Consider the following 13,209-nt stretch of genomic DNA (forward strand, 5'->3'; position numbering starts at 1 on the left):
GTGCCACCAGGGAAGCCCCCAGTGTTCTTTTTAAGATATATAATACTATTGCACACTTAGTAGACAACAGTATAGTGTAAACATAACTTTTATATGTGCTGGAAAACCAAAATATCCATGTGACTTGCTTTATTGCAGTATTCGCTTTATCTCAGTGGTCCAGAACTGAACCCGCAGTATCTCTGAGGTATGCTTGTGTTACATTAAAACTTGACCACTGATAGTTTCTTAAAGCTTAGTTGCAGCATGGAATCCATTGGTCTCTCTTGCCCTAGTAATGGATCTTTTATCCATGTATGATTGCATAATGTCTTTCATTGATAAATTGGAAAATATTGGTTTACTGAATTATGCAGATCTTCCAAATGTTGATGCAGTTCATGATACAATATGAAAAAAATCTAATTTGATAATACTGTGACCAATCTCATTAGAAAAGTCTTTTAAAAAGTAGAACAAGCGGGACTTCCCTAGTGGCGCAGTGGTTAAGAATCTGCCTGCCAATGCAGGAGACATGGGTTCGAGCCCTGGTCTGGGAAGATCCCACAATGCCGCGGAGCAACTAAGTCCGTGCACCACAACTACTGAGCCTGCGCTCTAGAGCCCATGAGGCACAACTGCTGAAGCCTGCGTGCCTAGAGCCTGTGCTCCACAACAAGGGAAGCCACCGCAATGAGAAGCTGCGCACCACAACGAAGAGTAGCCCCCGCTCGCCACAACCAGAGAAAAGCCCGCATGCAGCAATGAAGACCCAACGCAGTCATAAATAAAAAAATAAAAAAAAAAAGAACACGCTTTCATGGCAGATAAGTATTTTTCACAATTGTAATTTTCACTTAATCATTGGCAACAAACACCATCAGTTTTCCTTGGAGTGACTTTTTTTTTTTTTTTTTAAGTCTTTATTGAATTCGTTACAACACTGCCTTTGTTTTATGTTTTGGTTTTTTGGCTGCGAGGCATGTGGGATCTTAGCTCCCCGACCAGGGATCAAACCCATGCCCCCTGCATTGGAAGGCAAAGTCTTAACAACTGGACTGCCAGGGAAGGGAAGTCCCTGGGGTGACATTTTTGAGAATCATTGTTTATTTTTGAGAAAATGTCTGCCAGATATCTGTGTCTGTAAAACCGTGGTGTGGTAGCAATTCATTCTAGTGATGATGTTCAGTGAAAAGAGTGGCTACTTGAACTTGAAACTCAATCACAAGTGCTTTTCTTTTAGACAGCCGTCATGCTTTGAAAGTTGATATTTAGTCCTCTTGTGTACCTCCCATTTCATAATACTGAAGATTAAAAACACATGGGCTAAGATATTTAGATTCAATAAAATTAATTTTTACTGCTTCATCAAGGAAAAGTTTAAGTAAAGTTGGCTTATTTTGCTTCTGCAAGTGTGCAGCACTGAAGAATAAAATGACAGGACAGTATGGTGCCACTGCCTTGATTCATACTAAGGGGTCATACTAATTGCTTTTGCACCATTGAGCAAATGTCAACGTAATGAACAGACAGTAAGGTCCTAGTATTATTCTGAAAATGATTTTGATCTTTCAGTTCCTGTGAAAGGGTCTGGTGCTCCATGAGGATACTTTGGGCCTGGTGATGGCTCACGTTTCTGCATTGCTTTAATTTGATTTTGAGTTGTTCCAACAGTTGTGGTTCATTAAGAAGTTTTAGTGGTGTATTAACTCTTTCCTTTTCTTTTTTACACCCCTCTTCTACTTTTCCTTATTCTCTTAGTCTCTCTCTCTCTGTGTCTCTCTGGATCAAAATTCAAAAATATTTGTTCTTTTTGAGGGTTTTTTTTTTTTTTTTTTTTTTTTTGTGGTACGCAGGCCTCTCACTGTTGTGGCCTCTCCCATTGTGGAGCACAGGCTCTGGATGCACAGGCCCAGTGGCCATGGCTCACGGGCCCAGACGCTCTGCGGCATGTGGGATCTTCCCGGACCGGGGCACGAACCCACATCCCCTGCATCGGCAGGCGGACTCTCAACCACTGCGCCACCAGGGAAGCCCTCTTTCTGAGTTTTTACCACTATTTTAATTTATTCTTATCTGTCCATTGAGTATCAGTGATATGCAAAGAGCTTATTTTCTGAGCTCCTTTTTATTTATTTCAACGCTGTCTTCTCTAGCCATATGTGCTATGGATGTTAATTTTAAAGTTCTCAGTATTTGTGGGGGAATGTATGGGATATGCATTTGTATTGCTTGTTTAGAATCTGTGGGCTCTAGGGAGAAATTAAATTGTGCAACACTACCTGAAACAACAGGCTCCTGTCAATCAGCTCTTTTCCTTGCTGCACATTGATAGTCAAAATTTTCTCCTCTGCTACATTAAGATTCGTGGATAGTAAATACAGAGTGAGGTCAGAATGGTGAAGCTACTGTTTACCCTGAGCATATTCAAGAAAACCACAGTATCCCCACACAATAGTGCATTTTCTCTCCTGCAGGTGGAACCTGTGCAGTGGTTGATTTTTCTTTTAAACATGCTGTTGAATCAACAGGTGTTGTCTGTGCTTACACAAAGAGAAATAAAAGGCTTCCCAACAGCATTGTTTACCATTAACACCTTCTGTTTTATAGTTTATTGGTAATTAATAGCTTAAGACTATGAAGTCAGAAGAAAAATTTTTAATCGATTTATAACCAAAAACATGGTCAATTTCTCCCTGATAAATGTGGAAGATTCATTAGGGTTTATTGTTGTCTGCCTACCCCTACCCTCGCCAAAATCATACCATTTTATCGGACAAGTATATCACACAGGCAGCTTCCCAAATATTTAGGATTATTCTTGAGACCACCACTTTTTTTTATTTTTAACCTATCCCATGCTTCACTTTTTTTTTTTTTTTAACTTCTTTTTTGGAGTATAATTGCTTTACAGTGGTGTGTTAGTTTCTGCTTTATAACAAAGTGAATCAGTTATATATATACGTATGTCCCCATATCTCTTCCCTCTTGTGTCTCCCTCCCTCCCACCCTCCCTATCCCACCCCTCTAGGTGGACACAAAGCACCGGGCTGATCTCCCTGTGCTATGCGGCTACTTCCCACTAGCTATCTATTTTACGTTTGGTAGTGTATATATGTCCATGCCACTCTCTCACTTTGTCCCAGCTTACCCTTCCTCTCCCCATATCCTCAAGTCCATTCTCTAGTAGGTCTGTGTCTTTATTCCCATCTTGCCCCTAGGTTCTTCATGACCTTTTTTTTTTTTTTTAGATTCCATATATATGTGTTAGCATACGGTATTTGTTTTTCGCTTTCTGACTTACTTCACTCTGTATGACAGACTCTAGGTCCATCCATCTCACTACAAATAACTCAATTTCGTTTCTTTTTATGGCTGAGTAATATTCCATTGTATGGAATATTCCATTGTGTATTTGTGCCACACCTTTCTTTTTATGGCTGAGTAATATTCCATTGTATATATGTGCCACATCTTCATCCTTTCATCTGTTGATGGACACTTAGGTTGCTTCCATGTCCTGGCTATTGTAAATAGAGCTGCAGTGAACATTATAGTACATGACTCTTTGAATTATGGTTTTCTCAGGGTATATGCCCAGTAGTGGGATTGTTGGGTCGTATGGTAGTTCTATTTTTAGTTTTTTAAGGAACTTCCATACTGTTCTCCATAGTGGCTGTATCAATTTACATTCCCACCAACAGTACAACAGTTCACTTTTATTTAAAAATACTTTATTTGATATGGTTTCTTATCAAAGCACAGTTATTCTATGGAATGCTGCAGGTTATTGTTTTTGGTTGTGTTCAGTTTATTGTGTTCCTACAAATATTGGGGGCATAATTTCAATTTTGCAAATAACTAAAGTGGAATCTATTCATTGGACAAATGAATGCAGTTTGAAAAAGATCTTTAATTGGTAGACATGCATAAGATCAAGAAGATGGAGTCATGTTTGAGTAAGATTTCATTTGTAAAATGTGTGAGGAATTTCAGGTATTTCACCTGAAAATGCATCATCAGTATAAGAAGCCACAAAATGCATCATCAGTATAAGAAGTCCTTACAGCAGTTTGAAATGGCATTGATAGAATCAGGGTGCCAGAAAGAAGAAATAGCACCATTCTATTCCATAGTGACTAAGGGGATTTTTAAAAAGAGGCTTTCACGATTTCTTTTAAGTCCACAACTGATTACAGTATTCTTCCCGGTCATTTATCATTGTCCCTGGCTTTGAAATTGAGAAAACTTGAATCTGTGAGCTTGTTGGTTCTACCTGGTTAACTTGTCTTTCTCATACCTGCTTTGCTTTCTCATGCTTTGTATTAAATAATTAATGGCCATAAAATCTTGCACCTACAAAGAAAATCCATGATACGTATTAATATTTGTTTATCCGTAGATGGGTTTCTCATTTTATACTGGCCAGATTATAGAAACAATAGCATTAGAAGGTATTCAGTAAGCAGCCTCAAAGATTTTTCTCACTGTGTGCATGCACTTGACCTACTTTGCCTTGATATGCAACCCAAGAAATATTTTTTCCTGTGTAATTTTATTTATTTTTTATTGAAATACAGCTTATTTACAATATTGTGTTAGTTTCAGGTATACAGCAAAGTGATTCAGTTACATATATAATTTTTCAGATTATTTTTATTACAAGACATTAAATATAGTTCCCTATTCTATACAGTAAATCTTTGTTGCTTATCTTCCTGTGTAATTTTGAATTACACTTTAGATGAGTATGTCTTCCAGTAAAAAAAAAAAATTGTCTTGAAGAAAGCCTTTTTTTTAAAATACAGGGGGGTTTTGTTTGTTTGGTTGGCTGTTTGGTTGGTTGGTTTTTTGGCCTCGCCGCTTGGCTTGCAGGATCTTAGTTCCCTGATCAGGGATTGAACCTGGGTCCCTGGCAGTGGAAGTGAAGAGTCCTAACCACTGGACCGCCAGGGAATTCCCCAGGTTGTTTTATTGATGCTTGGAGCCATGCAAAAGTCAGATTCCTTTCCTTCTTTAGTCCAGTTACCTGTGGTTAAATTGAGCACATTTTATTGGGTACTATGTTTCAGGCACTGTGGCAGATGCTGTAGATTGAGATGGCTAGGCCATAGTCTCTAGAGTTAAGGAATTCATAGTCTAGTCTGTGACAGAAACCGATTAAAACACAATTAGAGATATGACTGGAGCATGAGAGGTACAGAGGAGTGGCTGCGCATCTGGGCTGGGTGGATGAGATATAATGGACAGCTTCCTGGAGTGGGGTGCTGGTGTTGGTTCTAGTACATGATATTTCCAGTGCAGAACAAACTGTACATAGGCACAGTACTTAGGAACAGTGTTGTGAGATCTGGGTATTTTTGGAGCATTAAAGAGTACGGAGGTGAGGGGGAAGAAGTAGCTGAGCCCTGGTCATGTTTGGCCTTAATTCCGTAAGATAATGATGAACACTGAAATAGTTTCAGGCAGGAGAGAGACGGTGTCCTGTGTCAAACATACTTCGCTCTAGCAACAGGAAGAAGGATGAATTTAAGGGTAGAGAGACAGGCAATTCTAAGAATCCAAGTAAGCAGTGGTGAAGACCCCAGTGATGACAGGAGGAATGAAAGTGTTTTGTAGTGTAAAATGTCTCCTAATAACTTTTCTCTATATGTCACCCTTCTCCTTCCTGGCCAGTTGGTCACCATGTCGTTTTGAAAACATCTCTTCAGTCTGCCCCTCTTATGTAATGCCAGTGCCCAGGCTCAGAACTTGACTGTTGCTCAGCCTTGTGCTCTGGCTTGAATTTTGCATGACAGTTCCTTAGCTTTATTCTGGGAAAAAAACTTCCTGAACTTTCTTTTTTTCTCTGGCTGAAGGAAAATGAATAAAGAAAGAAACTTTTAAAAATAAGTTTGTTTGAAAAGGTTATGCTAGAACATGTCAAGAAAATCTCTACCCAGAATCAGAAACTTACGAGTCTCAGTTGTATGTTTTGGGCCCCAGGGACCCTCATGAGCTAGATTGATATTTGTTTTTTGTTACAATCTGCGTCTTTTTTCTAAAGTAATTCCTTTTAGAACTACCCAAAGCCACAGACTGTCCAGAGGATACCCAGAATTAGCTTTGTTTTTCAAGGGATTTAATGAGTAAGGTGATTTGTTGGCTTGGGTTTTTGAGGAGTCCTGTACCACTCCAGTGAGAAAGAAAGCCTGGAGCAGCAGTTGGAGTCCAGATTTAAGAATTCACTGAGGTGGGACGTCCCTGGCAGTCCAGTTGTTAAGACTCCATACTTCCAGTGCAGGGGGTGTGGATTCGATCCCTGTTCAAGGAACCAAGATCCCGCATGCCTCATGGCATGGCCAAAAAATAAAATTAAAGTAAAAAATTAAAAAAGAATTCACTGAGGCAATAAACACGGAGAGAACCATCATCATGGTGAACTCATCTTAACACAGTATTAGCAAATCAGGCTCTACAGTAGGGTTTTTAGCCACGCTACTATTAACATTTTGGACCAGATAGCTTTTTTGTTGTGGGGTCTCTTATGTGCATTGTAGAATTTTTAACAGCATCCACGGCCTCTACCCACTAGGTGCCAGTAGCACCTCTCCAATTGTGTCAACCCAGAATGTCTCCAGCCACTGCCAATTGTCCCTAAGGAGACACAATTGCCCCTGGTGGAGAGTCATGGCTGTAGATAGAACCATGTGAGAGTAGTAACTTTGGTAGCTACAGTAGCTCCCCAAGAGATTCTTTTACCCAATTCATTCCTTGAATTTCTCAGCACCACCTATTTGTGGCTTCCTTCATACTGTTCTATCTCCCTCCCCCTTGGAGACTGCTTTTCTTGTTTTTGTTGGAGTTTTTCAGCATTTTCTCTGAAAAGTTAAAATTTTTTAAACTAGAAATGTGTGTGCTCTATGAATTTTAGCATCAGTTTCGTAATTTTTAACAAAAAAGTTTGAATGGGATTGCATTGAATCTGTAGTTCAATTTGGAGAGAATTGACATCTTAACAATATTGAGACTTCTAATGAATGAACACAGCATATCTCTTCATTTATTTAGGTCTTTGATTTCTCAGCATGTTTTATTTTTTCCAGCATATTGGTCTTACACATTCTTCATTATATTTTTTCCTAAGTATTTCATTTTTGTGCTATTTTAAATACTTTTTTCCAATTAAAAAATTTTCATTGCTAGTATATATGGAAATATAATTGAGTTTTTCTATTATCCTTTTAACTGATGACCTTGCTAAACTTTTTAGTTTAATACCTTTTTTTGTAGATTCTGTAGGATTTCCTATATAAGCAATCATGTGTGTATTAATAAAAACCAGTTGTTCTTCCTTTGTAATATGCATGCCTTTTATTTATTTTTCTTGACTGAGAATTTAATATAATAATGAAAGCAATCATAGCTACCTATTTTCTTATGAACAGTATAACCATTTTCATTACTGTTTCTAAAGTCTGTCTAAAGAACAGTCACAGGCTTCTGATGTCATTAAATACTTCCTTGTTACCGGATATTAAAGCTCCTGTTTTTTTCCATTATAGGCTCTGGAGATGTATAAGGATGACTGGAACAAAGTGTCGGAACACGTTGGAAGTCGCACACAGGATGAATGCATCCTCCACTTTTTGAGGCTTCCCATTGAGGACCCATACCTTGAGAATTCTGATGCTTCCCTGGGGCCCCTGGCCTACCAGCCTGTCCCCTTCAGTCAGTCAGGAAACCCAGTCATGAGCACTGTTGCTTTTTTGGCATCTGTGGTGGATCCTCGTGTGGCATCTGCTGCAGCCAGAGCGGCTTTGGGTATGAACTTTCTTAAGCCATCTCACCAGAGTAACAATTTCAGATAATGGTTTAATACTTCCTTTCATGCTAATTTTATCTCAGATTTAAGTGTTATCGGCTGTTATATTCATTTCAGTTATGTAAATAACAAAAAAAAATCGGATATTACCCCTTGAAGGTACCATGTTGTATTTGAAGTATTATAACATTTTAAACTAAAACACTTAAAATATAATAATTTTCAAACTAAGAGCATTTATTAAGAATTCAGGGGTTCCCTGGTGGCGCAGTGATTGAGAATCTGCCTGCTAATGCAGGGGACACGGATTCGAGCCCTGGTCTGGGAGGATCCCACATGCCACGGAGCAACTAGGCCCGTGAGCCACAACTACTGAGCCTGCGCGTCTGGAGCCTGTGCTCCGCAACAAGAGAGGCCGCGATAGTGAGAGGCCCACACACTGTGATGAAGAGTGGCCCCCGCTTGCCGCAACTAGAGAAAGCCCTCGCACAGAAACAAAGACCCAACACAGCAAAAATAAATTAATTAATTAATAAACTCCTACCCCCAACATCTTCTAAAAAAAAAAAAAAAAAAAGAATTTAGAGGGACAAAACAGGTTTTTAATGGTATGTTTTGTGATTCATTCAGAATTTTATATAATTGGCAAAAAGGAGTCATTTAACATTCTTGGATTACAATAATTCTTATTAGAATTTTCTCATACCATAGAACTCTTTCTTGATTTTCTGGTTGTTTTATCCTTATTGTTATCTTGATTAAAATCTAGCCAGCAGAGTTAGATGAAATTTGGGCAGCAATTTTTTATTTTTTTTTAAATATATTTAGTTTTGGCCGCACCTTGTGGCATGCGGGATCTTAGTTCCTCGACCAGGGATCAAACCAAGGCCCCCTGCAGTGGAAGCGTGGAGTCTTAACCACTGGACCACCAGGGAAGTCCCTGGATAGCAGTTTTGATTGTTACTAATAGAAATTTAAAGATCTCCTGTTTATATAGTAAGACGCTGTGACATGTAAGGTAAAACATAGAGTCACAGAATTTCGTTACTGTACATGTTTATCTCCTTTGGCCCTCTTGATTTGCTGGGGTAGATCAGATCGAGTCTCCAGAAAGGTCACTAGGTTACACACGATACACTAATGTGTCATATTACCTAGTTTACATTGAAGCAAATATTTATGCAAAGCCAGATCACTGTTCCATTTTTCTTCTTAAACAGAAGAGTTTTCTCGAGTCCGGGAGGAGGTACCACTGGAATTGGTGGAAGCTCACGTCAAAAAAGTACAAGAAGCAGCACGAGCCTCTGGGAAAGTGGATCCCTCCTATGGTTTGGAGAGCAGCTGCATTGCAGGCACAGGGCCAGATGAGCCAGAGAAGCTTGGTGAGTCACTGCTGCCCCCAAGAACAGGGATAATAGGTGTTGTATTTTCCTATCAGCTTGCTAGAATAATTGGGTCTGCTTGCACTTAAGAGTGAGTACAATGATCAAAAGAAACTTGCATCGTAAAAAATTAATGTTTTTTTTATCTCTTCCTTTTATGATAGAATTTTTAAAATTGTCTGATAACCGTTTTTGTTTTCGTTTTATGTTTGGCTGTGTTGGGTCTTCGTTGCTGCGTGCAGGCTTTCTCTCGTTGTGGCGAGTGGAGGCTACTCTTCATTGTGGCATGCGGGCTTCTCATTGCGGTGGCTTCTCTTGTTGCGGAGCGTGGGCTCTAGGTGCGCAGGCTTCAGTAGTTGCAGCACGCGGGCCCTAGAGCATGCGGGCTTCAGTAGTTGTGTGTGGGCTCAGTAGTTGTGCCTTGCGGGCTCTAGAATGCAGGCTCAGTAGTTGTGGTGCACGGGCTTAGTTGCTCCACGACATGTGACCTTTTCCCGAACCAGGGATCGAACCCATGTCCCCTGCATTGGCAGACGGATTCTTAACCACTGTGCCACCAGGGAAGTCCCCTCATAACTGTTAATAATATCACAGTTGTGAGGTATCTGATGCCTGTTTTTAGATCTAGGTTTTGAGCGTATAGACATAAGAATTCAGAAAGAGGACTTTTGTGGTTATTTTAATTTGTATGTTGCTGAGTAGATTTAAGTTTATTGTTGTTTTGGGTGATTTTTAAATTGAAATAAAATTCATATAAAATGCTTCATTTTAATCACTTAAATGTATATAATCCAGTGGCTTCTAGTAAATTCACAGTATTGTTCATTCATTACCACTATCTAATTCCAGAACATTTTTGTCACCCCAAAAGAAAAACCCCATACCAATTAAGCTGTCACTTCCCATTTTTTCTCTCCTTAGCTCTGTTGACCATTACTCCGCTTTCTGTCTCTATGGATTTGCCTATTCTGGATATTTCCTATAAATGAAAATCATACTATGTGTGGCCTTTTGTGTCTGACTTCTTTCAGGTAGCATAGTGTTTTCAAAGTTCATCCATGGTATAGTGTAATTCAGTACTATGCTGAATAATGTACTTGGGTGGATATACCACATTTTACTAATCTATTAATCAGTTTATGGATATTTGTATTGTTTCCACTTTTTCATACTTTTGAATAATGCTGTTATGAACATTCATGTACAGGTTACTTGGTGATTTTCTGCTTCTTGGGTATGTAGCAGTGGAACTACTGGATCATGTGGTAATTCTTTATTTAACTTTTTGAGGAACTATCCAGCTGTTTTCACAGTGGTTTTACCATTTTGTTTCCACTAGGAATGTATGAAGGTTCCGATTTCTCCACATCCTTGCCAACACTTGTTTTCCCCTTCCCTTTTTAAAAAAAATACCCAGCCTGTGTGTGTGTGAAGTGGTATCTTATTGTGATTTTTTATTTGCATTCAGTTTGGGGAGTATTGCTATCTCAACAGTGTTAAGTCTTTCAAGCAATGAACATCAGATGTCATTCCATTTATTTTAGGCCTTTAATTTCTTTAAGCAATGTTTTGAAGTTTTTAGTCTTGTATTTCCTTTGTTAAATCTTTTCCTTTGTATTTTATTCTTTTGAATGTTGTAAATGAAATTGTTTTTCTGATCTTAGGGAGAAAGCTTTTAGCATTTTATCGTTAGTATGATGTTATATGTTCGATTTTCATAGACGCCTTTTATCAACTTTCGAAAGTTCCCTTCTGTTTCTATTTTGTTGAGTGTGTTTTTTTGGGGTTTTTTTTTTTGCGGTACGCGGGCCTCTCACTGTTGTGGCCTCTCCCGTTGCGGAGCACAGGCTCCGGACGTGCAGGCTCAGCAGCCATGGCTCACGGGCCTAGCCGCTCCGTGGCATGTGGGCTCTTCCCGGACCAGGGCACGAACCCGTGTCCCCTGCATCGGCAGGTGGACTCTCAACCACTGCGCTACCAGGGAAGCCCCTTGTTGAGTGTTTTTATCATGAAAGGATGTTGGATTTCATCAGCTGCTGGGTTTTTTTTGTTTGTTTTGTTTGTTTTGTTTGTTTTGTTTTTGCTGCACGCACGGTATGCGGAATCTTAGTTCCCTGACCAGGGATGGAACCCGTGCCCCTTGCAGTGGAAGCGCAGAGTCTTAACCAGTGAACCACCAGGGAGGTTCTCATCAGCAGCTTTTAATGTATCAATTGAGATGATTGTGTGGTATTTTTACTTTATTCCATAAGTAAATATTTATGTGTTTCATATTAATTGAGTCTCACCTGTTGAACCACCTTTGCATTTCTGCGATAAATCCCACTTGATCAATGTGACTAATCCATTTAATATTCTATTAGATTAGGTTTGCTAGTATTATATTAAAGATTTTTGCATCTATAGTCATAAGGGATATTGGTTAGTACTTTTTATTTCTTGTGATATCTTTGTCTGGTTTTGGTATCAGGGTAATACTAACTTCTAAGAATGCTTTAGAAATTGTTCTAACTTTTGGAAGAGTTAAAGAAGTATTGGTGTTTGTTCTTTAAATGTTTGATAGAACTTGTATGTGAATCCTTCAAGTCCTGTGCTCTTTTTTAATGTTTTTTTTAATTGAAGTATAGTTGATTTACAATGTTGTGTTATTTTCTGCTGTACAGCAAAGTGATTCCATTTTACATATATATTTTTTTAATATTATTTTCCATTATGGTGTATCACAGGATATTGAACGTAGTTCTCTGTGCCATACAGTAGGACCCTGTTGTTTATCCATTCTGTATATAATAACTTACACCTGCTAACCCCAACCTCCCACTCCATCCCTCCCCCAATTCCCTCCCCCTTGGCAACCACAGGTGTGTTCCCTGTGTCCATGAATCTGTTGGTTTCATAGATAAAGTTCATTTGTTCATATTTTAGATTCCACATTATAAGTGATATCATATGGTATTTGTCTTTTTCTGACTTACTTCACTTAGTGTGATAATCTCTAGGTCCATCCATGTTGTTGCAAACGGCATTACTTCTTTTTTTTTTTTTACAGCTGAGTAGTATTTCATTGTATATATGTATCACATCTTCTTTATCCACTCAGCTGTCAGTGGACATTTAAGTTGTTTTCATGTCTTGGCTATTGTAAATAGTGATGCAATGAACGTTGGGGTGCACGTGTCTTTTCGAATTACGGTTTTCTCTGGATATATGCCCAGGAGTGAGATTGCTGGATCATATGGTAATTCTGTTTTTAGTTTTCTGAGGAACCGCCATACTGTTTAGTGGCTGTATTTAAAATGTTTTTTGACTACTGATAGAAAATCTGTTTACTTGCTATAGAAAGTCTATTTTTCTTTTTTTTTTTTTTGCGGTACGTGGGCCTATCACTGCTGTGGCCTCTCCCATTGCGGACCACAGGCTCAGCGGCCATGGCTCACGGGCCTAGCCACTCCGCGGCATGTGGGATCCTCACAGACCGGGGCACGAACCCGTGTCCCCTGCATCGGCAGGCGGACTCTCAACCACTGCGCCACCAGGGAAGCCCTATTCTTTTTCTTCTTGAAACAGTTTTGGTAGTTTGTGTTTTTCTAGGAATTTGTAGATTATCAAATTTGTTCACCGCACACACAAGAATAAATCATAAAACCCTAAGTAGAAACAACTCAGGTATCCATCAACTGTATGGATAAGCAAAATGTGGTATACAATGGAATATTATTTGACCATAAAATGGAATGAAGTGTTAACATATGCCACATCATGGAGCAACCTTGTAAACATTATGATAGGTGAAAGAAGCCAGTAAAAAGGACAATATAGTATGTAATTCCAATTATATCAAATGTCCTGAATAGGTAAATCTATAGAGACAGAAAGTATATTAATGATTGCTTAGGGTTGGGAGGAACAGGGGTAAAGGGGGATGATAGCTAAAGGGTATAGGTTTCCCTTTGAGGTGATGAAAATGTTCTGAAATTTACTGTGGTGATTGTTGTACATATCTGGAAAGACACTAAAATTCATTGAATTGTACTCATTTTGATG

At 39.0% G+C, this 13,209-nt stretch overlaps 1 protein-coding gene across 4 annotated transcripts in view; it reads left to right on the forward strand.

The window, feature by feature from the left end:
- Window positions 1–13,209, forward strand: part of SMARCC1 (SWI/SNF related, matrix associated, actin dependent regulator of chromatin subfamily c member 1) — a 178,836-nt gene that overhangs the window by 102,144 nt on the left and 63,483 nt on the right. For all 4 annotated transcript variants that reach the window (XM_004283880.3, XM_033413117.2, XM_033413118.2 and 1 more), the window contains 2 exons: window positions 7,524–7,782; window positions 9,004–9,165. In XM_004283880.3, coding sequence (XP_004283928.1) covers window positions 7,524–7,782; window positions 9,004–9,165 — 421 coding nt within the window. The remainder of the gene's footprint in view (window positions 1–7,523; window positions 7,783–9,003; window positions 9,166–13,209) is intronic.

This window comes from Orcinus orca, chromosome 10 (assembly GCF_937001465.1).
Source record: "Orcinus orca chromosome 10, mOrcOrc1.1, whole genome shotgun sequence".
Classification (NCBI taxonomy): Eukaryota; Metazoa; Chordata; class Mammalia; order Artiodactyla; family Delphinidae; genus Orcinus; species Orcinus orca.